The 27,487-nt window shown below is 38.0% G+C and overlaps 1 protein-coding gene across 2 annotated transcripts; it reads left to right on the top strand.

The window, feature by feature from the left end:
* Window positions 1-26,463, top strand: Sephs1 (selenophosphate synthetase 1). Of its 2 annotated transcripts, XM_015483519.2 has the most exons (9): window positions 1-16; window positions 2,039-2,313; window positions 7,617-7,720; window positions 9,863-9,970; window positions 11,110-11,264; window positions 14,962-15,052; window positions 17,373-17,472; window positions 22,493-22,705; window positions 24,584-26,463. In XM_015483519.2, the coding sequence occupies exons 2-9, from the start codon at window positions 2,121-2,123 to the stop codon at window positions 24,796-24,798; spliced, it is 1,179 nt and encodes a 392-aa protein (XP_015339005.1). In that variant the 5' UTR covers window positions 1-16; window positions 2,039-2,120; the 3' UTR covers window positions 24,799-26,463. The 2 variants fall into 2 exon arrangements, with proteins under 2 accessions (XP_015339005.1, XP_048665151.1); XM_048809194.1 differs by lacking the exons at window positions 1-16; window positions 7,617-7,720 and having other exon boundaries at window positions 2,197-2,313; window positions 24,584-25,864.
* The last annotated feature ends 1,024 nt before the right edge of the window (window positions 26,464-27,487 follow it).

A 27,487-nucleotide genomic window follows, 5' to 3' on the forward strand; every position in this document is an offset into this window, starting at 1 on the left:
CGGGGCCTGGGGGTAGGTAGGTACCCGCCGGGCCGCTCGCCCTGCCCACCGCGCTGACCGCGCTCCCCGGCCCTGCATCCCGCGCTCGGGTCAAAAATGAAAACGTGCCCAGGAAGCAAAGGGTTAAACGTTATCTTTAAATATTCATGTCATTGTTTTAAAGGTGTAAACACGTGGCTCCTTGGTCGCGGTCGACTCTCTTATTAGGCAAATTTACCCCCCCTTTCTAATCTTTACTTCACTCGCCGCCCCGCCGTCCCTCCTCTTTTCTCCTCCCCTGCAAAAATATAAGTTTAGCTGTTTTTTAAGGTTGGAATGTGATTGTGGTGGCTTGTATTTCTCATTCCACTTGGAATTTTAAAACTACTGAGCTCCTTCTTGGTGTAAGGTGTTTCTAACTTTTTTCCCCTTCTAAAAGTGTGGGAAAATGGAAATTAAAAAGGAATCCCCAAATTCTCCTCCCCATCTTTCGGAGGTGGGGCGGGATATAGGGATGGGAGGTAGGAAAATAATTGGATGCTTCGGGGAGTTGGATTTTCTTTTTTTTCCCCCCTGGTGGGGATCAGGTGGTGTTAAATGTAAGGCATTTTGCGGAGGGCTAGAACTTTGCAGTTTTTGTTCAAACCCTTCTTAGTCGAAGTGGTATTAAGACTTTCCAAACTCTAAAATGGCTTCAAAATTCCCATCACTGTAACTTGCTTGGCTCGCTTTCTCTTTGGGGGCAGGTTGGTTTCTTGGAATGGTGTTGGAAGGTTTGTCCCGGTACAGTTGTAGCTTTCCCACTAAAGTCATTGCTCATCCCAAACATGTTTTTGTAAGGATGCTTTGGATTACTGCCCAAACTCGGGCTTTGTAAATTTATTTTAAATGAACGATGTGCTTCCCAGGGGATGCAAAACTCTATAAATGGGAATTATGTTCTTAATCATAGATTTTATAGGGGAAACTGACCCTAAAATTTGGGGTGTCTGTAATTCATTCTATGCCCAATAAAGTATCAATCTGGAGGTTTTTAACCTTGGGAGCACAGAAGGCTTCTAACTTAGACGACTTGTTCCAGAAACTTATGATGGTACTGGGTACTGTAAATGCTAGTGATTAGGTAGGTTTTAATTTATTGTTTTAGTTCTGTAATGAAATGGTAATGAGCAGTAGCATATTTTGTCAATGATGTGTGTTCTAGTTTGTTGGGCGGGATGTTTGCTTTCTAGGAAATAGCACTGCATTAAAACATCAGAGAACTTTCCAAGTGCTCTTGAAGAACACCGACTTTACTGTGTTAAACAGCCATTCAAGTTTTTAAAGTTAAAGTCCATTAGGGAGGCCTCCTGTTAGGGAGGCCTCCTCATTAGTTTTGTATTGTGTTGTATTCTTATGGCTGGGAAGGAAACATGGTTTTCTAAAATTAGAATTTAGTATCTTGAAGAATTTCATCAAATGCATTTGTATAAATGTCCTTTTCCAGTTTCCAGTAGGTGTTTTGTTTTTCTATCAGATACCAAAAGATCAAAAGGTTTTTTAGAAAAGTCACCATAGCGGCTTTCAGATCTACAAATGAAGTGGCTGGCAGTTTGGTTCCCATAATATTGCACCCTAGAAGAAACTTTTGGGGTTATTGTTCAAGGTGGTTCAGTGCCATATGAGCTTGCTGGCCAGACTGCCTTCTTCAGGGAAGATCTTCCTTACTATTTTCAGAGCCAACATTATAACCACACTTCAGATCTTGCATAGATATCTGGGATGGCATGGGTCCTTTTCTTGTTTGTTCTGGAAATTGAACCCAGGGCCTTGCCCTTGCCAAGCATTGACTCTACCACTGAGCTACATCCCTAACCCACATATAGGCTCTTTTTTAAAAAGATGTATTCCAGCTTATGCATTACCATTTTAAAGAAGGTATTGTGGCTGTTTCCTTATGGTCTTAGTGGTTTCAGCCCCTGTCACATATACTGAATTTCCCTAATGTGTTCACTTGATGGTTGGCAAGTACATGTCTGAATTCTTTTAATGATGGTTTTTGTGTTTTGGTGATACCTAGGTGGATCAGAAGTAAAAAACCCAGCCAAACAAGAGAGAGGGAGGGGAGGGGCTAACCTGTGAGGAGTGTGGGCCCCAGAACCATGTCTACGCGGGAGTCCTTTAACCCGGAAAGTTATGAATTGGATAAGAGCTTCCGGTTAACCAGGTTTACTGAACTGAAGGGCACAGGCTGCAAAGTGCCCCAAGATGTCCTGCAGAAGTTACTGGAGTCTTTGCAAGAGAACCACTTCCAAGAAGATGAACAGTTTCTGGGAGCCGTTATGCCAAGGCTTGGTATGTAAACCATTGTTCTTCCATACTTTACAGTCCAGTCAATGAGTCCAAAACCAAACTTCTGTCCTCCCATGTTGCCTTTTTTAAAAAAAATGTCTGTAGAATTCAAAGAGCAATCCAGTGGTGACAGTGTTACTGTCCCTAGTTTAGAGGAAGTACTTGAAAAGCATCAAGACACAGATCTATAACAGATATTAAACTATGGAATATGCGATTGACACCTTATAGTACAGTAAAAGCATTTTTTATGTTAAATTAAATTTTTTGGTTAGCCGAGGATTAAGCAGAAATTCATTTATGCTTTTTTCTTAAAATGATCCCTGAAATTCATGCATCCTCTTGACTGCCCTAGGGAAGGTTATACTGTAAGCATAATGTATAATACTTTGAGAGTAATGACTGGGCCTGGGAGGAACTTGGGATCCTATACAGTAGGCAACGATTGAAAAGCTGAGAGTAGGACACAAAGGACTGCTCCAAACTCAGAAGACAGGATGAAATCCTACTTGACCTCAGGGTGCCATCTGGAGTTGAGGGCAGTGGTTTTTTCTTTTCTAAATTCCTGGTGCTTATGGTTTCCTTTTTCCCAAACACAGAGTTCTAGAGACATTTTAGGCTCTGGGAAATTGTTCATTAGAGTTTTTTGTATGGTTCATTAAGTGCATGATGAAAGACTTACCACTTTGCCCTGTGAGTGGATTGTGTTCTGGGGGTGTGGATATTCTGTAGTTAGGGTGACTTGATCTTTCTTACATAAGATTTAATTTCATTTGTTTTTGCTCACTATTTTGTTAGAAAATTCTGTCTTACCATCTTGGTTTTGAGCTTGAGTTACTTCTTTATTCCACAATACATAAAGGAAATAAAAGGGTTGCACTGGGCCTGGTGCTGTACTCCTGTGGAGGATCACAAGTTCAAGGTTAGCCTCAGCAGCCTAGCAAATCCCTGTCTCAAAATAAAAATATAAAGGCCTGGGGATTTGGCTCAGTGGTAGAGCCCTCCTGGGTTCAATCCCCAGTGCTGGGGTGGGTAGGGGAGACAGAGTTGCTTTGGTTGGGAGCGAGGAAAAAAGTACTCCTCATCCCCTCCCCCATGGCCTACAGGACTCCCAGAAGCTCAGTTTGAAAACAGTTTCTCTCCTCTAGCTGTGGAGGAATATCAACATGAATGAGTTGGATTTAATGTTGACTGACTTGTCAAGAAGTGAGAGTACATTGAGGAAGCTCTTGAAAATAGTATCGAAAAATAAGCCACTCAGTGGTCAAAACCAAATGAAATAGGGCTGGAGATGTGGCTCAGGGGTAGAGTGCTTGTTTAGCATGCAAAAGGCCCTGGGTTCAATACCCAGTACTGCAAAAAAAGGAGGGGAAGAAAAAAAAAAAAGAAAACTCCTATGGATAAAGTAATGTAGTAGGGCTGGGGTTGTGGTTTAGTGGTAGAGTGCTCGCCCAGCATGTGTGAGGAACTGGGTTCGATCCTCAGCACCATGTAAAAAATAAAGATATTGTGTGTCCACCTACAACTAAAAAATAAATATATGTTTTTTTTTTAAAAAAGTAAAGTAGTAATTGCTATTCATAGCATCATCTTGTTGATCTTGTTTGAGATCTTGGGCCTGCCTTGTCCCAGAATGCTTTGATGGGGCCTGGTCACTGTTCTTCCAGTAGTTTATGAGGCTTGGAAAGGTGTGCCCATTCTGTGGGACAGAGTTGGGTCAGGATCTGAACTCTACCTCTTCCTGTTGCTTGCCTTCTGGTTTCTAAAACCAAATGGGTTGGAAGTAGGGAGAGGATCTGCTTTGGCTTCAGCTTTCATCAGTGACAGAAGGAACTAATGAAAAGACAGGAAAAAGTAGATAGAAGAACACAAAGACCATTTGTCTGGTCACATATGGTTTTTGAGAAGCAAATGAAACTGAATTTTCTCAGAAAAAACACTTCCCCTAAATTTGCATTCATGGCAAACCCTGGGGGTATACAGATCCCCAGATGACAAGCAAATGGATGCTGAAAGAAACAGAGTAGTAAAACCTATAGAAGTGGTGTACCTTCATGCCAGAACTTTTCCTTGGAATCAGAGTCATACTTAACCTGCTAATCTTGTACCAGTTACTAATGTTACCCAGTCTATAATATGAGACAACAATACTTATTGAAATAGTTGTGAATGCCAGAAATTTTCTGTTTCTTTACCTGTGTCAATCCACATGTATAATATGTGTATTAGATGTGTATATGTGTGTATATATACGTACAGATGCGTATTTATATGTGATTATGTTTCTACTTTTAATTGAATATCATAATTCCTAGATTCTAAGGTGGTGTTAATTGAAGAATGAATCAAAACAGCTTAAAGGTGCATACACTTGGGGCTGCGATTTTGGCTCAGTAGTAGAGCGCTTGCCTAGCATGTGTGAGGCCCTGGGTTCGATTCTCAGTACCACACATAAATAAGTAAAATAAAGGTCCGTCAGTAACTTAAAAGAAAAAAAAAAAGGTGCACATGTTTATTAGATGTATCCCAATTAAAGAAATGTTAGCCTAAGTGTGTGTTAGAAGCTGGTACATACTTAACACTATTGGTGGTATATGATGAGTTGGATTTTTATTTATTTTGATGGAGAGTTTTAATCTGAGAATTCCCTATCACCTGCTAATAATTCAACATAAGCTTCCCAGTCTAGTGTTTAAATTTTTTCTTACTTCATGGCATTTTCCTTTGTTCATTTCCCTTTTCCTCTCTTTAAATTTGAAACGTTAGTTTTTCAAAGCCTATGGTCTGTCTCAGGCTTATGCCTTTCCCTTCCTTAAAATTTTGGAGGTGATTTACCCCAGTATATAAAAAATTTATTTTGAATGCATATAAAACATTACTAATGAGTTTTTTAAAAATTATTTTACACTTATGTCACATCTCAGTTTGGACTAGCCATGTTTCAAGTGCTTAACAACCTCAAGCGGCTAGTGGCTACCACATGGGACAGCACTGGTCCTCATTGCAGTAGTGTCACAGTTGTGAAAGGGAAAATGTGGATAATGGCAGTTTCTTTTTAGCCCAGTAACATGCTCAGAGTCATTAGCTACTCTGTTGAAAGAACTGGCTAAGTATAGAAATAAAGTGCTTTACAAATCAAATGTATTTAGTTCATTTTGGAATGTGGAGTACTCTATAATCTGAGCTGCATCCATAGCCCTTCTTATTTTTTATTTAGAGACAGGATCTCACTTAGTAGCTGAGGCTGGCCTTGAACTTGTGATCTTCTGCCTCAGCGAGTCACCAGGGTTATAGTCATTGTCCACCATTCCCAGTTTATTTAATACAAATTTAAGACTGAATCATTCTCAGCAATTTAACAAGGACTTAAGCAACTTAGACCCTATACAGACTTAGAAAAAAGGGCTGGGGATGTAGCTCAGTGGTACAGTGCCCCTTGTTTCAATCCTCAAGTGTGTATGTAACATTCAACAACTATTTAGTATCTCTTTCAGTAGTCTTGTAGTTTAAATAGAAACCCAGAGGAAACTATCTCACTATTTTCTAAAGTGAATAATAGTACACTCAGAACAGCCTGTTGTTAGAATTGTTATTTAGGGAGATAGTTGCAGTTCTTGCTGAGTGCACTTACCTGCGAAAGAGCACTGTTAGGTGAAATTTGTGTCTGTGCATGTGTGCCATTGAGGTGAATTTTCATACTTTCTTACCCAGTTGATAAAAACTGAGCACAAGTCAGGTGTACTATTGTCTCCAGTTTGTGAGACTTGACAATCTGAAATTATATTCTCCATTCCTTACTAATCTCTTTAAAAATTTCTACTTTGCCATCAAGTATAGTAAAATATAGTAAAAAGCCTGTTTTTACAGTCTGGCCTTTTTTTAAAGGTAAATTTTATTTTTGCTTTAGTTATAGTGGACCAACTCTAGAAAAGAGAAAGGGCAGCAGCAATCATCTGTTATTGGATCTGTTGCTGTCGTGATATGAGATGTTTAAAACAGTTTTGCTGCTGCAAAATATGAAAAGTCCTTTCAATGTGATTGAGATATGATTTTATTTCATTTGGAATTCCATATTTATAGGGTAGACTCTATTTTCTTATTTTTGTACTTCATCCTGATTTTTTTTCCTGACTTTGGCTATTGGACTGCCAAAGTGAAATATTTCCTAAGAGCGTGAAAGGGTGTCCTTTTGAGAGGGGGGTATAGGAAAACACTCTGTATTCAGCTTATTTGAGAATGCCAGTCCGAATTTGTAAAATGTCATTACAGGTAATTTTCAAAGAAATGTAGACTACTGTAGTGGCATCAAAACTGTTTTCAGGGCTGGGGATGTGGCTCAAGCGGTAGCGCGCTCGCCTGGCATGCGTGCGGCCCGGGTTCGATCCTCAGCACCACATACAAACAAAACTGTTTTCAGAAAAAGAGAATTCTTTTTAATTAGCCCATTGGTGGTCCCTACTTCCTTTTAAATTTTGAGGAATAATTTTTAATAACCTGAAGTATTGCTCATACCCATATTGAGTAATTTGGGTGGGGGGCAATGCTGGAGATTGAACCCAGAGCCCAAGTACTCTACCACTGAGCTAAGCCTCCCATGTAGCTGGAATTATAGGCTTAAGTCACAGTGCCCCACTGAGAAATTTTCTTTACAGTGGACAGAAAGTTTATATTGTAAGCTAGTAAATGTGATGATTTTAAGTTTTTCAGTAAGGGACTAACATGGAATTTTAAGATCTTTTAAAAATTTCTTTGGGGAACCTATAAAATGAATTTACAGAGGTGTTAGTAGAAAATTTTGAATTTTTATTCTGGCTTTGTTCTTTCTCATTTTCATTTTTCATTAAAATAAAAAAGTAATGGTAGCATTTTCTGTATGTGAAATACATAAATACCCCACCAGAAAAATAGAATAATATCTAAAAATATACTCAAAGTATTTATAGATGAAAAAATACAAATTCATATGTACTATTTTCATCTTTAAAGAATTCCTGAATGGTACCCGTAATATGATATAGTAATGCAATAAAAATACAGTAATAAAAAGAATTTTTATTCAAACATTAAGGATTAAAAATCATCCCATATTGAAATTGGGTTTTGATGACTTTTTTTTTCATATTTTCTTTCTTAATGTAGTTAAGTTTCATGTAATGGTTCTTGATAGGAAACACATGGCCTCATTTGCAATGCAGAATTTCCATAAATGTTTTATACAGAAATCTTCCTGTTCATAATGTTGATCATATGAAATAAAATGACTTTCCCCTTTTATTTTTGGATGCTGATGACTTCCATCTTCCCAGGCATTGGAATGGATACTTGCGTCATTCCTTTGAGGCATGGTGGTCTTTCCTTGGTTCAAACCACAGATTACATTTATCCTATCGTAGATGACCCTTACATGATGGTAAGTTTAACCTAATGTGTTTTTATCACTGGAATTACATATGCATTTGGTTTGTGGTTGTAGCTGTAGTTTTGTCTGTCTGTGATTTGGGGGTTTTTGTTCTTGCTATATCCAGAGTACACTACTCATCCCTGCTGTGACTCCTATAGTCACAGCAGTTGGGCCCATTCTGTACTCATGCTTGGCACTGTCATAAAGTAAGTAGAGCAGGGAAGTCCCTCTCTTGCTTTTGTACCTGAGTGTATGTTTGTGCATAAGAACACCTATTGTTTTAGTCGTTTGTAGGACTGATATAGTTTTTTGTTTTCTTTCCTTATATTCTGTTTCTTTGACATTTATAAACTTCACCATTCTATGTTACTGAACTCTAATAGGACTAATCTCAAAGGTTTCCTTCCAGAAATAAAGGAGCTTAGCGTCTCATTGTAATTTGACTTCTTGAACATTTATTCTGATAAACATCAGCATTGGTTACTTCCCATCAGTCATCTGCGTACCTACCCACTACAGTGTTTATGACACTGTGTATGATATATATCTGATCATTGAATTGAGGTTCCTAGCTACTGGTCGTGTATCACACAGATATATTTTCCATTTTTCTATTGCATGCTTATGACCACATTGACCTACCCAGCCTTTAACCCTACTTCCCTACCAACCAAGAGAGGCCAATGAAGAAATGGGGATATCCCACTTATTATAAAATGCCAGATGTCCTTCCTATATGGTGAGGACACTGGGATTAATCTGCATAAAAGGAATTTAGACTGTGAGGTAGCAAAATAATGGGTATTCACTACTAGGATTCCTGTAACAAGTAAACAGGTTATTAGGAACCAGTGTTCTTTCTGCACCTCCATCTGTTCCCTCCTCTAGACCAATACTCCTGAGAGGCTGGGCAGGTGAGCCACACCTATGTGTTCCACCTGAGCAGGTGGCAGAGAGGTTAAAGCCAGAATTTGTTCTCTTTATACCTAATCTCTTAAAAGCATTTGTGAGGGGCTGGGGTTGTGGCTCAGTGGTAGAGCTCACCTAGCACATGTGAGGCACTGGGTTCAATCCTCAGCACCACATAAAAGTAAATAAATAAATAAAATAAAGGTATTGTGTCCAACCAAAACTAAAAAATATTTTTAAAAAAGCATTTGTGAGCTCCCAGTAAGTCACTACCACTCGGACCAGTGATTGGTGTCTCCAAGTTGTATACTACCTGTTGGCCTGATGTTAGTGGATCTGCAGAAGGTTGTTAATCTATCAGAAATTTATAAGAAAATATAAAGCAATTAAACAGCCATTGAAACTGATAATACTACCTTAGAGTTTGATTATCCTTTTATCAGAGGAAAAACTTCATTTTCTCGTTACTGTCTGAAAAAAGAGTAATTTATATAGTAGCAGCTTACATTTAAAAAATCCCCAATGGCAGTTAAAAAAAAAAAAAAACTTTATTGTTACATTCCTATTAAACAATTTCAAGTTCCTAATAAAACAGTATAGTTTACTGGGAAATACTTCTTTTTCTTTAGAAAAAGGTCTTGCTTTAGGCCTGTATATTTCTTATTTCTTCTATTTTTTTTTGTTTGTTTCTCAAACAAGATGGTTTTCCTGTTTATTTCTTATAGTCTTGAGGCTACAAAAATTTTTCAATCCAAGTACATTAAACCATCTTCTTTTCTTTTTATAACCAGTAATGTCAACATTTTTGTAGAATCTATTTAATTAAGATAAGTGGATGTTTCCAAGTTTGCCTTAGTGTCATTGTTTTCAGACTCTTTTATTCCCTAGACTATTGGTTCTAATCTTATTTGTCTTCCTGACATCCCCCCACACCCTCCTTTATCTAGATAAATCAGGCTTCTGATTTTCAGGATGATGATATTGGGGGGAGAAACAAAAAAAGAACATGTAAATCTTTGTTCTGCACAGAAGGGGAATGTGTTATTAGGAATGTCTGAGAAAGACATACCAAAAGAAAGGTAACTAGTTTACAAATCTAGAAGTTGAGGACCACATCCTGGTAATTGCTCTTCCTGGAGAGTCTCTTGAGTTCTCCTTGGAGGCCAAACCATAGGCTAGGTCTTCATTTCTGCAGTTGGAAACTCCCTGTTTGTGCTTCTCACATCTCCCCTCTCTTCCCAGGGCAGGATAGCATGTGCCAATGTCCTCAGTGACCTCTATGCAATGGGGGTCACAGAATGTGACAATATGCTGATGCTCCTTGGAGTCAGTAATAAAATGACTGACAGGGTAAGTAGGAGGTCCCTCTGTGTCTGCTTGCTGGTCTTTGTGGTCTTAGTTGTGAGACTTTTCTGACTTGTTTCCCATCTGGAAAGTGAGGAGGCCATGTGGCTTCCAATAGGCCTTCCAGCTCTCTAATTTGGGGTGGTTAGCAATAAATTAAAATGAGAGCATCTGGTTTATTTATCTTTTTATTTCTACCACCCTGCTATCTCCTTCTCTTCCAGGTAGATTGAAACTTACAAGTTTTATGTATGTGTGTTTTAATAAAGTATAGCCATAGTAATAGTACCTAAGTGCCAGACCAGTGGGATCAGGCACTGACTTATATATAGGTCCAGGACTCTTGACACTTTGAGGGCCAGTAACCTTGTGTTGGTGGCAAGGTGTCACTGAAGTAGACCGTGATACAGGTTGGGGACATCACGTGTTCATGCAGTCACACTTCTGTGTCATTTCCTGGAGATACTTTGTCTTTGGTACTTGTTCCTTGAACCAGAAATGAATTCCTCTTGGTTACTTTCGACAGATACTTGGTTTTATTGACTCTCCACCCCTGTGTTCCCCCCAAATCAGCTTGCCTTACTTTACGGAAATCTTGCGTTTTTAGTAGGCCCTCTCTTCTGCCCTAGCAATGTGTGCTTTGATCAGTTATACCTAGTGGGGTCAGCAAGGGCCTTGTGGGTGTGCATTCCCATCTTGGCCCTCACCAGGCTTCACACTCTTTGGTTAATGTAAGCCTCCCCAAAGGTAAGGTGGATATGCAGAGGGAGCTAGGTTGGTTTTGTTTTGTTTTGCAGTGTTGGGGATTGAACCCAATCACTCTGCCACTGAGCTACATCCCCAGGCCTTTTAATTTTTTATTTTGAGAGAGGGTCTGATGGTCATCAGACTTGGATCTCAGTCTGTGGACCAGTCCCATACATCTCTCCTCCTCTCTTGACTGAGTTCCCTTAGCATTGTAGCCCATAACAACTTCCAGCATTTGATAAAAATGGTTACAATGTGAAATACTCCCTATTTTTGTTACACCCTGCCTTGTTGTTAGCTTTCAGGATTTAGGATCCTGTGATCCTTTTTATAAGTATAGAAGCTCTTTTCTGAGTTGAAGAGAATTGACTTTTCCTTTTTGTCCTTTTAAACCCTAGGAAAGGGATAAAGTGATGCCCCTAATTATACAGGGTTTTAAAGATGCAGCTGAGGAAGCAGGAACGTCTGTAACTGGTGGCCAAACAGTATTAAACCCCTGGATTGTTCTGGGAGGAGTTGCTACAACTGTCTGCCAGCCCAATGAATTTATCATGTAAGTTGATTTTTGTTTCATGTCACCTGATCTGTTTCACTTTTATATAAATCATTCACATATCATACAGTTCACCCCAAAAGTATACAATTAGGTGGGTTTGTGTCTATTGATAAAGTACAGCCATCACCAGTCAATTGTAGAAAATTTTTATCATCCCAACAAGAAGCCCCTTGGTTGTCAATCCCCATTCCTATCCCTTCTTGGCTTATTTCACTTCATATAATTAACATTTTAAGGTCTATCCATTTTGTAGCATGTAGTACTTCTTTGATCCTGTTTTTGAACATTTTCTATATTTAAATTGAATTATAATTCACCTAACAAAATGTCACATGATTCATCATTCTAATGTATAGATTTTTGTGAGGATGGGCTTATATAATCATCATTACTATCCAATTCCAGAAGCAACCCTATACATATTAGCAATCCCTTCCAGTTCCCTCCTCCCCACCATCCTCTGGCAAACACTCTACTTTTTGTCTATAATGATTTAAGTGTTTTGAACATTTTATATAAATGGAATCATGCAATGTATGACATTTTGTATCTGGCTTCATTCACTCATTGTAATGTTTCCAAGTTGTAGCATAGGGGTGGAGATATAGCTCAGTTGGTAGCATGCTTGCCTCCCATGCACAAAGCCCTGGATTCGATTCCCCAGCACACCAAAAAAAAAAAAAAAGTTGTAGCATAAATCCTTACTACCTACTTTTTTATGGCTGAGTAACCCATCATTTGGACACACATGTTTTATTACCCATTTTTTTGTTTGGACCTTTGGGTTGTTATCTGTTATGAATGATGCTATAAATACTCATGCAGGTTTTTTGGTTGGACATAAGTCTCTCCACATCCCTTCCAAAATCTGTTTATTGTATCTTTTTGATTATTGCCATCCTACTGTGTGTGAAGTAGTAGCCTATTGTGCTTTTAATTTGCATATCTTAATCAAAGTATCTTTTCATATTTTTTTTGGTCCTTTCTCTATATTATTTGGAAATGTAACTCAACACAGGTTGTCACTTTCTGTATTTAATGTCTTGTTAAGAAAAGCCACTCTGCCCTGTTTTTGAAGGCATTGTAAACTCCATTTCTTTCTTTCTTGAATAGGTACTGATAGGTACTGTGTTGAGCAGGTTCAGAATTCAAAAGGTATGAAAAAGAATCCACAGTGCAAATGGTTTCACCTATGGCTGGATCACCAGATTGATTCCTGCCTGCAAGGCATCCTTTTTATTAGTCTTGTATATTGGGTTTTTGGTTTTTTTTTTTAAGATTTTTTTTTTTTTTTTTTTGAGAGAGGGAATTTTTTCATATTTATTTTAGTTATTGACAGACACAACATCTTTTGTTTGTATGTGGTGCTGAGGATTGAACCCGGGCCACACGCATGCAGGCGAGCGTGCTACCGCTTGAGCCACATCCCCAGCCCAGTCTTGTATATTGTTAAACCAATCTGTTGTTGACACTTAGATGATATTCAGTCATTTTGACATTACAAATAATGAGGGACCTTAGAGGTAACAGATCATTTTACTCGGGAATCTACTGAAATAAATTTCTCAGTAGAATCACTAGAGCAGGTGACATGTGCTGATGATTCTGATATCTCCATTTAGCTTGCCCTTCATAGATGATCTACTAGTTTATGCTCCATAGCAATGAATTTAGTGGATCAGTTTCCCCACATTGTGAAAACTCAGTGAGGTTAACAAACTTGGTCTTCACTGATCTGCTTGGTGGGTTTTTTTTTTTTTTAATATTTATTTATTTTTTTAGTTTTCTGCAGACACAACATCTTTATTTGTATGTAGTGCTGAGGATTGAACCCAGCGCCACGCGCATGCCAGGCGAGCACACTACTGCTTGAGCCACATCCCCAGCCCAATCTGCTTGGTGATTTTAATCTTTTTTTTTTTTTTTTTGATACTGGGGATTTAACACAAGAGTGCTTTACTACTATATCCCCGGACCTTTTGATTTTTTATTCTTTGAGACAGGGTCTAAGTTGCTTAGAACCTCCCTAAATTGCTGAGACTGGACTTGAGCTTGCGATCCTCCTGTCTCAGCTTCCTGAGTCACTGGGAATACAGACATGCGCCACTATACCCAGTTAACCTTATTCTTATAAGTAGGGGTGAACATTTTTCACAATCAGATCTTTTGTCCATTTTTTTTAATTGATGGAAGCTCCTTGTTATTTTTACTATCAGATAGCTTCTGCATTAAGGATTGTGCATTTTACATACCACCAATGCTTCATTTTCCCAACATATAGCATATGTTAGTAGTTTTCAGGCTTTCCACTTAGATACTAAAGGATCTTTGTCTCACTCATTTCAGCTTTTTAGTAAAGAATTGAATGGGGACGAAAATTACGGAATATTTTGCCAGTAGCATGTATATTTACTTTTTTAAAAAAGCTAAAAGAACTTATACATATGATTACATTCTGTCATATTGCCCATAAACTTGAAAGTAACACCATAGTTTGTCACACTTGATATAAATTGGTTGCTTGCACATAACTGTTAAAGTGGAATAATTTACTAGCCTCAGGTGTGAGTGGACCAGAATTGAAGGATACTTTTATCTGAAGGTCTAGTTTTTGGGAAATGAGATTCCTGTACAATTTCCAAGTTTTATATTGCTCAAAGTTGACAATGAATACAAATCTTATAGGTTGATTTAGGGAGTGTGATATGCGTTCTGAAGTCTTTTGCTCTGATTTGCTTTTATATCATCTTAGTAGCCCAGTGATGGGCTAGAAGTGTTATGTGGACAGGTCCTTGAGCTGAGACAAGAAAGGGATGAGTGATGGATGCACATCCTGGTAGTGAGGATACAAATATAATAGTTGTTTTCTTTGGAGGATCAAACTTTTCCTTTTCAGGGCTGCCCTTTTAGAATTTGCTTTCTTTCTTTAAAGCAGGGTCTACCCTGACCCTTGAGTGCCAGATAGGAAACTTATTATTGGTCACTGAGTTTGGGAACCTGGTTGCAGAAATCACCAAAACACCAGACTCAAATTCCAGCCAAATCCCATAACCTAAAAAATCCTACCTGAGTCTCTACCATATAAGTGATCACGAACAAGCCATCTTTGAGAAGTCTTGTTGCCTCAAATGATTTGGAACTCTGGTACATCTGTGAATTACACCCACTCATATATGGCTAAGGGAAACGGCCTGATGGAAACTTGGAAGACTAAATGATCTGGTTCTTTGCATACTGTGTGTGTATGTTACTGGGATCAAACCCAGGGGTGTTCCACCTCTGAACTGTATTCCTAGCCCTTTTTGTTTTAATATTATTTTGAGACAGGGTCTTAACTAAGTTACCCAGATTGGCCTCAAACTTCCAATCCTTCTGCCTTAGCCTCTCAGCCACTGGGATTACAGGTGCGTGGCACTGTGCCTGTTACATTTTTAAAAAAAAATCTATAGATAATTGACCGATGTGTTTAAGTCTGTGGATGTTTTCATTTTCCTGTTAATATTTTGTTGCAGTAATAGCTTCAGTAGAAGGTTGTAAGGCTATATCACCTAGTACATGGTAACAGTTGGCTTAAATTTAAGTAAGTGCAAAAGCAAGTACTTTTTTTTTTTAAACAGAATTTTCCTTCTCCTGTTTTAATGAATTGATCTCCTTGGTTAGTTTTACAAGAATGTGCTATTTTTCTTTTCTTCAGGCCAGATAATGCAGTGCCAGGGGATGTGCTTGTGTTGACAAAACCTCTGGGGACACAAGTTGCTGTTGCTGTGCACCAGTGGCTGGATATTGTGAGTAAACTGCTGCTTGTGCGTGACGGGGGCGGGAGCACAATAATTAGTTTTCAGAGTTGTAGTGATTTTTGTTGGAGGGTTTAGAAAATGAAACCTTTAGTTTTTAGTACCATAGAATTTAATTTAATCAATCAGGTCCTTAAAAGATATCCTCAGAATTGCTCATATTCTTGTATCAAATGAAAGTTTCAAGTAGCTTTTGAAGTAAGTAACCCCAGCTTAGGGCTTCAGAGGTTTTCTATAAAGAATTTGGGAGGCCAGGAATTAGCATCATGTATTTTTGGTGCTGAGATAGCTTTGATTTTCACATCTTAAACATCACTAAAAAGTAATACGGGGCTGGGGGTGTAGTTCAGTGGTAGATTTCTTGTTGGCATGCGTGAGGCATTGGGCTTAGTCCCAGCATAACAAAATGATTATGATGATGATAGTAATAACACTGTGGGGAGAATTTGTGGAAAGTGGTATTTGGGGTATAAATAAGGCCAGTTAGGGACAAATTTTTAGTCTTGGGGGTTGAGTTTTTGTTTGGTAGTTGTCTTTTAAATTGATTAGTAATTAAGAACATTTTTTAAAAATATTTTTTTAGTTGTAGGTAGACACAATACCTTTATTTTATTTTATTTATTTTTATGTGGTGCTGAGGATCAAACCCAGTGCCTCACACATGCTAATAAGCAAGCACTCTACCACTGAGCCACAACCCCAGCCCTAGTAATTATGAACATTTTGATGTGTAATTCTCATGGAGAATGCATCTAGAATAGAAAGGTATTTCTCCTATAATCATACCTGACTTTGTTTTTTCTCTTCCATAACAACTCAGAAATTAATAAGATTGTGGTATATTCTCTCATTCATCAACCTTGGGTATATATCTTAGTTGTAGCAGATGTAGCAGAGTAAGAGATTCTCTAAGTTTGCACCTTCTCTCAGTTATTTTTCCCTCCTCACCCAGGGATGTAAACTAGATAGGAAGGGCATTGCAGGGGTACTTTACAGATGCTGGCCAGGACAACCTCCCAGGACTACACAGTTGAGCAAGGGAGCTGGAAGCAGGCAAGGCAAGGGGGTTGGTGTCTCCACCTCAGGTCAGCATTACCTTTGCTTTTTTTTAAATCAGTTTTTTTAAATGCTCAGAATTGAAGAAAGCAAGTACCAAAGACACATCAACAGCACAATATGCTTTTTTTTTTTTTTTGAATGTTATTGTATTTTTTTATACCTTCATTTTATTTATTTATTTATTTTTATGTGGTACTGAGGATCAAACTTAGTGCTTCACATGTGCTTGGCAAGTGTTCTACCTCTATCATTGAGTCACAATCACAGCCCTACTATATGCTTTTTATAAAGAAAGAAGCAACCAAAGAGTGCTATTTAGGCATTATGAGAAAACTATTTTTTGAATGTTGGGAAAGTACAAAATCCAGGATAATTGCTACTTCTTGGGAGAGAGGGAGCAATGGAGTGAGGGTAGGTAGAAGATATTGCTGATGTTTAGTTATTACACTGGGTGGTAGGTTACTGGGTTTTCTTTATTCTGTAATAAAACAAATAAGTAGATGCATAAATGGGGGTAGTTAATGGGCCATATGACAGTATGTCATGAACCCAGCATCATAGTGCTGGATTCTTCGAAAATCAGGCTGAGGGGAATAAAGACAGACCTCTTTGTCCTCATTATGATGTCCTTTAATTACCCACGACTGACCTCAGTGTGCATGCACTTAATGTTGTTTCCAGTTCTTCTCTTTATTAAGATAGCTTTACTCCTCTCACTCCTAGGCAGAGGCATGTGTCCATAATCCCAGGATGCTGAGGGGGCAGGATTGCAAACTCAAGGCCAGCTTGGGCAACATAGTGAGACCCAGTCTCCAAAAGAAAAGCTTCACTCCAGGCTTCAATTAAAATCAATAAAAATATAATATGAAAAATGAAAGCTGTGGACATAATAGGAGAGATGAGAGGAGAACCAGAGGACATTCAAAGCTATTGATAATGTGATTTTCACCCTCCTAAAGAGGAGCAAGCTTCAGCCTGTGCTCACACACCTGTTGCCATCTCAGTGTAGCTGTGTGTATTGCCAGGTTTACATAGCCAATAAGATGCAATATTGATTACAGAAATGTAGAATGAGAACAGAAAAGAAATCATGACCATGGGACTGATGGACACTTAATATTTGGTACAAAGTTAGATAAATAAAACTCAGAAGATGACTAAGCAAAAAGGTGTTCTTTGTGTCAGTGGTAAGAAGTAAAGATTAATCATATTTTCCCCCTCTTTTCTCCTTGACTTATGTTTCCATTGTTAGCCTGAAAAATGGAATAAAATTAAGCTAGTAGTCACCCAAGAAGACGTAGAGTTGGCATACCAAGAAGCAATGATGAATATGGCACGGCTCAACAGGACAGGTATGGGCAGGGAAGGGTTCTGTGGTAGAGGTTGGCAGACATTCTGAAAAGGCCAAGGTAGTAGATATTTTAGGCTTTGAAGGCCACATAGAGTCTCAGTTGCTCATTGATTTCCCCTATCATACATACATGCACACAGCTTTTTAACACAAAAGAAAACCACTTGTGGCTGGCCAGATGTGACTGTTGACTACAGGCCATCTTCTCTTGGTACCTGATTTGGCTTATGTGAATTTACTCATGGAAATCCAAACACACATCCCCTACTAATGGTTCCACTTAAAATTTTTCATCTTTACAATGGTGTTAGAGTGAGAAATATTCAGTAGAAACCACAATTTGAATTTTGAATAATTGGTCTTTTCTGGTGCCAGAGATAGGCAATATGATTGAAATGCTGCATGGCAGCCTTGGCTCCTAATCAGCTGTTTATCACAAAGGTAAACAGCCAATATACTATAGTCTACTGTATTGCCAACCTATGATGTTTGGTAGATTGTGTGTATTAAATGCTTTTTCAACTTAAGATGTTTTCTGGGTACAATGGATTATTGCACAACCCCATCAGCAGTCAAGGAGCATTCTGTACATTGGATGGGTTGTCTGATTTCTTGGTATTTTCCCTTTTATTTTTAAACTTTCCCAAAATGATATTGATCCAAATATATGTAATACATAAGTCATGAATTCTTTGGGTTTTTTTGTTTGTTTGTTTGTTTTTGTTCTTGTTTGAATGAAATGTTGGGGATTAAACCCAGGGGTACTTTATCACTGAGCTACATCCCCACCCCTTTTTATTTTTTATTTTGAGAAGGGGTCTTGCTAAGTTGCTTAGGGGCTCAGCTTCCTGAGTTGCTGGAGTTGATAGGTATGCACCACTTTGCCCAGCAAAAAATTCTGTGTGTGGTACTGGGGGTTGAACCCAGGGCCTTGCTCATGCTAGGCAAGCACTTTACTACTGAGCTACATCCTCCAGCCTGACCAGAATTTTTTTTTTCTTAATTTTTATGGTTGGACACAATACCTTTATTTTATTTATTTTTATGTGGTGCTGAGGATCGAACCCAGGGCCTTCAACATGCTAGGCTAGCACTCTATTGCTGAGCCACAATCCCAGCCCCATGACCAGAATATTTTTAAAAATTTCTTTTTTTTTAACTGTATTTCTCTTCAATATTTTTTAATTTTAAAAAAGTTTTTTTTTATCATTTTAGTTATATATAATATTGGCTTCCATTTTGACAAAATTAAACAGACACAGAGTACAATTTGTTCCAATTTGGTCCCTATTTCCATTTGTGTCTCATCCTCCTACCCTTAGTCCCTTTTTTCTAGTCTGTTTATCTTTCTTCTGTTTACTTATAGGGTTTTTTTTTTTTTTTTTTTTTTTGGTCTTGTTTTTTATTAATCTATTGTGGATATACATAAAGGTGAAATATACTGTGGCATATTCATATATGTACACAGGAAAGTTTGGTCAGGCTCATTCCATTGTTCCTTCTTTTCTTGTCCCCAGGAGCTCTTAAGAGATCGCATCTGATACTCTTGATTTTGAAGTTAATTAAAAGGATTTACTTTAGCATCTGCCTTTCTACTTACTTTAAACATTCCACTGCATGCTTCCTTATTTGATCTGCTGTCAGTGGACCTGGGCATTACTGCTAGAACTTCTTTGGTCTCAGCTTTTCTAGATAGTGCCAAATTGTTTTCCAAAGTATTGTGTATCAGTTTTCAGTGGTGTACTATATGTAACTTTTTTCTTTTCAATGTCTCTCTCTCCCCGTTTATCCTACTATAGAAGAATTACATGTTTATTTTAGAAAAAGTATTAGAAGATGGAAAACAGTAGAAAAGAAAATTATCTGTAGTTCCACCACCCCAGAATAGCTCATTAGTATTTTTTACGTATTCTTGCAGAACTTTTTTTGGTTTCCTGCTGTTTTTTAAACTAGTATGTATCATAAATTATGTATCTGGAGTCTGCTTAACATTTTAAGATTGTTTTTCCCATATTATATATCCTCATATACATAGTTTTTTTTTTTCTTTTTAGATATACATGACAGTAGAGTGTATTTTGACATACCATGCATACATATATAGAGTATAACTCATTCTAATTAGGATCCCATTCTTGTGGTTGTACCTGATGTAATCAAGTTTCACTGATTGTGTATTCACATATGAACATAGGAAAGTTATGTCTGATTCATTCTACTGTCTTCCCTATTCCCATCCCCCCTTCCCTTCATTGCCCTTTGTCTAATCCAATGAACTTTTATCCCCTCTCCCTTTATTGTGTGTTAGCATCCACACATCAGAGAGAACATCAATCTTTGGTTTTTGGGATTTGGCTTATTTCACTGAGCATGATAGTCCCAGGTTTCATCTATTTACTGGCAAATGCCATAATTTCATTCTTCTTTATGGCTGAGTGATATTCCATTGTGTACATGTACCGTATTTTCTTATCTATTCATCTGTTGAAGGGTACCTAGGTTGGTTCCATACATAGTTGAGCTGTTGTGAATTGAGCTGCTATAAACATTGATGTGGCTGTGTAATTATGGTATTGCTGATTTTAAGTCCTTTGGGTATATACTGAGTTATGGGATAACTGAGTCAAATGGTGGTTCCATTCCAAGTTTTTTGAGGAATTTCCATACTGCTTTCCAGAGTGCTTGTACCAAATAAAAAAATTTGCAGTCCCACCAACAACATATGAGTATACCTTTTTTTCCCCAAATCCTTGTCAACATTTATTGTTACTTAGTATAAGTAGTTTTTAATGGCCAAATAATATTCTACCAGATAGGGATTACATTTTGCCTTTTTTTGGGGGGGTGGGGGGTACTGGGTGCTCTACAACTAAGCTTACATCCCTAATCCTTTTTATTTTGTATTTTGAGATAATGCTTTGCTAAGTTGCTCAGGTTGGCCTTGAACTTAGAATCCTCTTGCCTTAGCCTCCCACGTCACTGGGATTACAGGGATATGACACTGCACTTAGCAACCTTTTACCTATTTGTGAACAATTTATTTTGAAATATAAATTTTTCATACTTTCCCCCCTTTACTTGTAAGAAACAAGTTATAGATCCTTAGAGAGAAATAGAAAAATAGATTGACACAGCCATAGTCAAACTACTGACCTCTGTCAGAGACACAAAGGCAATTCATTAGGAAAAATGTTTTTCAACAAATGGTTCCAGAACAAGTGGACATTCACATGCAAAACATAAATCTAGACATAGACTTTACATGCTTCATAAAAGTTAAACTTCAAATGGATGTAGACCTAAATATAAAACAAAACTGTAAAACTCCAGGAAGATAAATAGAAAATTTAGTTGGCATTGAATTTGGAGTTGACTTTTTAGATAAAACACAAAAATATTTTCTGTGAAAGAAAAATTGGGTAAGTTGGACTTCATTAGTATAAAAATCCACTGTTCTGTGAGAAAGACTATTAAGAAGATGAAAAGATAAACCTCAGATTGGGAGAAAAATCTGCAAAATGTATCTGATAAACGTCTGGTGGCCAGAATAAATGAAGAACTCTTACAAGTCAATCATCCAGTTTTTTTTCTTAAAGAAAAACAGTTCAGTTAAAAAAAAAAAAAAGGGCCAAACCCCATAACATACACATCACCAAAGAAGATACATAGATAGCATATAAACATAAAAAGCTACACAGCCTTACATTTTGTTAGGGAATTGCAAAGTAAAAACTAAGAGTTACTACTATACACCTATTAGAACGGCTAAAATCCAGTAGGCTGACAACAACAAATGCTGACAAAGATGGAACAATGGGCATTATTACCATGTGATCCAACAATTGTGCTTTTGTGAATTTACCCTCCTGAAGACTTAAATTGACACAATAACCTGCATGTAAATGTTTACAGCGGCTTTATTCATGATTTCATAATTGCCAAAACTTAGAATCAGGATGTCCCTCAGTAGATCAACAGATAAACAACTGGCATATCCAGATGATAGAATATCATTGATATTAAAAAGAAAGGTGCTGTTGTGGAAGAAGCCACTCTGAAAAGCTTCTACAGTAAGATGCATCTATAGCACCTTCTAGAAAAGGAAAAACTGTAAAGACAGTAAAATGATCATTGACTGCCAGGGGTTTGGGGGAGAGAGGGTTACTAGGCACAGCACAAGATTTTTAGAGCATGATACTCTAATGTTGGATGGCTATTGTTATACATTTGTTAATGTGTAGAATTAGCACACTCAACCCTCATGTGAGTTATGGATTTTCGTTGATAGTTAAGTACTAATTTGACTCATTGTGCTGTAGATGCAGAATGTTCATTTGGCAAAACTGGGGAAGGGGCATGTGGGAACTCCCTAAACTTACCCCCAAATTCCAAAATATAGTCTATTGATATTCTTTTTTTATTAATATTTTTTAGTTGTTGATGAACCTTTATTTATTTGTATGTGGTGCTGAGAATTGAACCCAGTGCATCACACATGCTAGATAAGCACACTACCATGGAGCCACAACCCCAGCCCCTATTGATACTCTTTTCAATTGAAAAGTAAAAGAACTTTCAGATAATTGATCTCTAGCAAGAGTACTTAGATTGATTTTAAGTCAAATAGTCTTTGAAAGTCCTCTTTGTATTTAGGAGGAGATCTAAATTACCTGCTGTTGAATAATTCCTCTGTATAGTTTTTGTCAGCATATTGGAAATAGCTCTTGATTGAAACTGCTGACAGGTTCCAGGCAGTTTAGATTGAAATAGATCAGGGCTGGGGGTATAGCTCTGTGGTAGAGTATTTGACTGGCTTGTGTGAGGCCCTGGATTCCATCCGCAGCACCATAAAAAGAGGAAGGAAAGGAAGAAGGAAAATCAGAATTTCATTGATTTTGCTAATTTTGTAATACTATCTTTTTTCATTATTTCTGTATGCCATCTCCCTGACAAATGAGTTTTCACTAGTTTGTGATTTTGAGTTCTTCAACTAAGGTATTTTTTTCCTCTGGCTCTCTTAGCTGCAGGACTTATGCACACGTTCAATGCCCACGCAGCCACTGACATCACAGGCTTTGGGATCTTGGGCCATGCTCAGAACCTGGCCAAGCAACAGAGGAATGAAGTGTCGTTTGTGATTCACAACCTCCCTGTGCTGGCCAAGATGGCTGCTGTGAGCAAGGCCTGTGGGAACATGTTTGGTCTCATGCATGGAACCTGCCCGGAGACATCAGGTATGGGATCCTGGATCCAAGTCTGAGGGTTGGACTTAAGCCAACAGAATGCTCCATGAGAAAGCAGTGGCCTAGTGTGTGAGTGTATCTCCACTTTGTGAGGGCAGTCCTAATTATTTCTGGCCACCTCTGTGTGGGTTTCCAGTACCTACCATGTGTGACCAAGAGCCATATTTTGAGTGTTCCTTTCTTCTCCTTTTGGATATAGGAATATAGCAGTGGTATGGGAGTGGGAGAATGTGGGAAAGATAAGTCATTACCCAAATGTCATTGGAAGCTTAGTATTTGAAATAAACTAATACCTATAGAAGACATTGAACTGACTATAATTTTTTCTTGAAAAAATGTCTAAAATTGTTCTTTTAAGAGTGAAATAGAGCTAGGCTTAGTGGTGCATGCCTGTAATCCCAGAGGCTCAGAAGGCTGAGACAGGAGAATCTCGAGTTCAAAGCCAGCCTCAGCAATGGTGAGGTGCTGAGCAACTCAGTGAGACCCTGTCTCTAAAATAAAATACAAAATAGAGCTGGGTATGTGGCTAAGTGGTCGAATCCCTGAGTTCAATCTCTGGTACCAAAAGAAGATAAAAGAAAAATAGAGCCAGTGTCATGGCTGTATCATTACATTCCTGTAATCTCAGCAGCTTGAGAGGATCACAGGTTTGAAGCCAGCCTCAACAACTTAGTGAGGCTGTAAGCAACCTTTTTATTATAAGACCCTGTCTCAAAATAAAAAGGGCTGAGTATGTGGCTCAGTGATTAAGTGACTTTGGGTTCAATCCCTGGAAAACCCCCCCTCCCCAAAAAAAGTAGTGTATTGTTTTCAAAGTTCTCTCCCCCATTTCTCCCTTTGTGCTTTATCTTGACTCTTATAAGATTCTCTCTTATTTCTCTTTCCTTTTCTGTATAACTCTAGTTTTCTATCCTGGGAATTTAAAAATGGTCAGTTGTCTAGACCTGACCCCCAGAATACCTGATGTCAGCTGGAGTGGTCCTAGTACTCTTGAAGATTCTGGTATAGGCAAAGGTGGAGACCACAAAGCCCTGCCCACTGCAGCCCCTTTGAAGTGGCTTGGAATTTCAGGACTTCATCAGGCCCCCTACAGATTTTGATAAGGACCCTTCAGCTTCCTGCTTGAAAGAAAGAAGTTTTGTCTCAAAGCAGGCAGAGATTTCCCCCTGTTGGTTATCTGGTTGGAACAGTCTGCCACCTAGTGGGCACTGAGGGAATATTGAATGAGTTAGTGAATAATACCAATTACTTAAATTTATTTCTTTTATTCAGAATGAGTTTTTACTTTTTAAGTAAAAGTACACTATACAAATTGTTCCTGTGTTAATTTTTACTTAGAAGCAATTTTTTTTTTCTTGCCTAGTTACTAGAAATAGTGAAGATTTATTTTAATGTGTTATTACTATTTCTGTTTTGAAGACAATGAGTTGGAACTAGAACCTAGATTCTTTGAGGCATAAACTCTTTCATGAGTCTTAAAATACAAACGAGTGGTTTTGGTGAGATGAGGAATCCAAATTGAAAATGAGCATTTCTATTCATTTGTAAATATTTCTTTCAATGTAGTGTTAAAAAAAAAAAAAAATAGCTACCACATGTTTCTGAGGCCCCAGCATCTTACTACACACAGCATTAAATGGTTCAATGATTGGTCATCGTCACAGTTTAAAGTTTATTATTGTCTAGGTGTATACCAGGGAATTGTTTAGTCTATGGGATAGGGCAAGCCTTTTGGTTTAATGGAAAGAGCAAGTTGGTTAAGTTGTTGGCTGAATTTAGATCTTGTGTAGAAGTTTTTAGTAGAGGCAGAGAAACTGCTTCAGCTTCTAATATCACAGTAATGATAATTCTTTTCTTTTCCTTTGCCAGGAGGCCTTCTAATATGTTTACCACGTGAGCAGGCTGCTCGGTTCTGTGCAGAGATAAAGTCCCCCAAGTATGGCGAAGGTCACCAAGCATGGATTATTGGGATTGTAGAGAAGGGCAACCGTACCGCCAGAATAATAGACAAGCCCCGGATTATCGAAGTTGCACCACAAGTGGCCACTCAAAATGTGAATCCCACACCTGGTGCCACCTCCTAATGTAGACAGAAATAGCTATTTGGTTTTGTTTTTAAATAGATCTATTTCCTTTATCATCACTTCAATTAAAGACTATAAGCAACAACAAAAATCTCATTGTGTCTACACATCTGGTGACCTTAGGTCGATTGTGAGTGGATACAATTAATAAAATGAAATCCATGGCCTTCTTTTCCTGTTACATTAACTGAAGATGCACCTAATCTTGAGGCAGCTTCTGAGTTGAGAATTATATTGTTATCCAATACTGTTGATTCATTTTGAATCTTTAGACACGTATCTCTTGCCGCATAGGCTCTTTCTAAAGGTGCTTTCACACAGCACAGACATTACCAAGAGTAGTGTCATATAGCAGTTGTGTCTTTTCATTATATGTGTATTTATCATATCAGTCTGGTCTTTTTTTGTATCTTGGATGGTATTCTGGAAGGTTAGATTTGGTAAGTGACAAGATGGTCTCCTGGTAGTAAGAAGGTTGCATGATTCCTTTGCATCTTTGATTTGTAAAGCTGAGACTAATAATTCAAGAGCATCTCTTTGACCCAGGACATTCTCTAATAGTGCATTCAGTTTCACAAGGCAAGTGCTTCAGTTTGCATGGAAAACACTTTGAAGACAAAAAAGAAATGTTATTTCTTTTTGTAGCCTTCCTGATATTTACAGTAATATCATTAACTTTTCTTTACTGATATAGCAAAAAAGAATACTTTTTGCAATGTAATTAGATGTTCTATAGTGCATCAAGGAATTGCCTTCCAATAGGGAGTTCATGTATAATACTCATTTGCAATTCAATATATAATTACGCAAATAATTTTTAAATATAATCAATAATAAAGGCTGTTGTGTGGATGGTAGTGTTTAATACATTTTATATTTTGTATAGTGATTTCAGGCCTTTTGTTTCCTTAAAATCAGCAACTCTAGCCTAATTCCTAGCATTGTTTTGTCCTTTGCGCTAGTACTTTTTTGTGCACGCTTTTTGTGATCTGTTAAAAATCTGCATTGCCAACATTGCAGCTCGAACTTAAAACTTGTTATTCAAATAAATATTTAATTTTTTAAATTGCTCTTGTATAATCAGATGCCCCTTTTAGTATTATTTTAGAAGCGTTGGGAGGGTTTTGCCTAAAGTACAATTTATCGGGGAAAACTAGATTTTAGTTTTATAAAACTTTTAAGTCTTTCATGGGACCTATATTTTCTTGAATTAAATTTTGTAGTTCTAGAACATCTAAAGAGGTGTTATCTGTGTTACTTAAAGCAGAGGCTTCCTTATATTTTAACCTACTAAGCAGTCGGGAGGGTTCCAGTCGTTAAGCACAAGGGCGCTGCATCTTCCTGAGTCTTCGACAGAGGAGAACCATCAAGGGTGCCAGTCCTCCGCAAGGCTTTGAAGGCTTCCTGCTCGCCAGCACTGCAGCCGCACTCCAAACCTGTCGATCCTCGCCAAAGGAACTCTCCACGCAAAGCTACCTGGAAGCCAGGGTCTGCAGGCCCCCCTCATGTGTGCACCTGAGACTGAGGCCCTTGGTGGCAGGCAGTGCAGAGGAGGCTGCCACAGACTGGCAATACTGGACGTTTTATAGGAATTTATATAGATGTCGGTCCTCAAGCCGCACGCCAGTGGTCTGCAAAATAAAATGTGTTGGAAACCTCTGAGTACAAAAAACACTGTTGAGCTTTTTTTTTTTTTATACAGGTGATGTAAATCTGATCTACCTTTGGTATAGATAGATTAGGACTCAATGCTGATGCTGTCCTTGGTGGCAGGCCCAAGAAGAGGAAGTAAGCTGAACTAGATTATGCCCTTCAGCTCTTTAAAGATTCATATTCATAAAGAGAAAATGCCTGAGATGTCTATGTGATTCATAGATCCCAGGAGCAAGAACTTAAGTGGTATTTTTCAGAGAGTGACCCAGATACTCCTGAATTTTAGGGGGTTATTTGTCAAAAGGGACATTCCTGCCCTTTCCCCCAGACTCACAGAATAAGAATTTCTGTCTTAAAAGAAGTACCCAGAACTGTTGATCTAAAAGGAATATTGCAGAGGGAAGGAAAGAAGGAAGAGGGTGAGCTTGGATTTACCATATGCTTTTCCAGGAATTTTTTTTTTTTTTTTTTATTCCAGTGTCTGAGCTATGGCCCAGCAAGGCGGAATGAATGACAGTCACCTTGAGTCACATGATTGTCACTGAGTATTTGAGTTTTCAGCAAAGTCAGTGTAGAACATTTCAAAATCCAGTGAGCAATTAAGTTGTTCAACCTCCTGGTAGCATTTTAAAACTTAACATTGAATTGTGTTTGTCTCGGTGTACTAATTTATTTTCTGTAAATCCTATGATGTAGTAGCAACCCCAAAATACAACTGTCAGAATGCACAGGATTAGTGAATATATCCCAAAGCAGCTGGAACCTGGTGCAGTCAATTCCTTCTGGGCATCAGGAGTTGTTTGCAAAAGAATCAATTATAGTGGATTGTTTGTACAAGCTGTGTCAACATTTATTGTGCTTCTAAGAAAATTTTAGTAGTATACTTTTTGGCTTAGAAGTTTAAAATAACGGTATATGGTAGTCTTCCAAGTTCTGCATGCCTTGTGCTGTATAAATGTATGTCCTAAGTGGTTCTAATTATAGATGTATGAACCAGCCAATTTCAGTCTGAATTTAGCATTGCCTTTGAAGAATT

This window comes from Marmota marmota, unplaced genomic scaffold (assembly GCF_001458135.2).
Source record: "Marmota marmota marmota unplaced genomic scaffold, marMar, whole genome shotgun sequence".
NCBI classification, from domain to species: Eukaryota; Metazoa; Chordata; class Mammalia; order Rodentia; family Sciuridae; genus Marmota; species Marmota marmota.

Excerpts from the sequence above, each read along its gene's own strand:
- Sephs1 (XM_015483519.2), top strand. The coding sequence starts at position 2,121 with ATGTCTACGCGGGAGTCCTTTAACCCGGAAAGTTATGAATTGGATAAG. Across the intron at positions 7,721-9,862 it reads TAGATGACCCTTACATGATG|GGCAGGATAGCATGTGCCAA; the intron begins GTAAGTTTAACC and ends CTCTCTTCCCAG. Across the intron at positions 9,971-11,109 it reads GTAATAAAATGACTGACAGG|GAAAGGGATAAAGTGATGCC; the intron begins GTAAGTAGGAGG and ends TTTAAACCCTAG.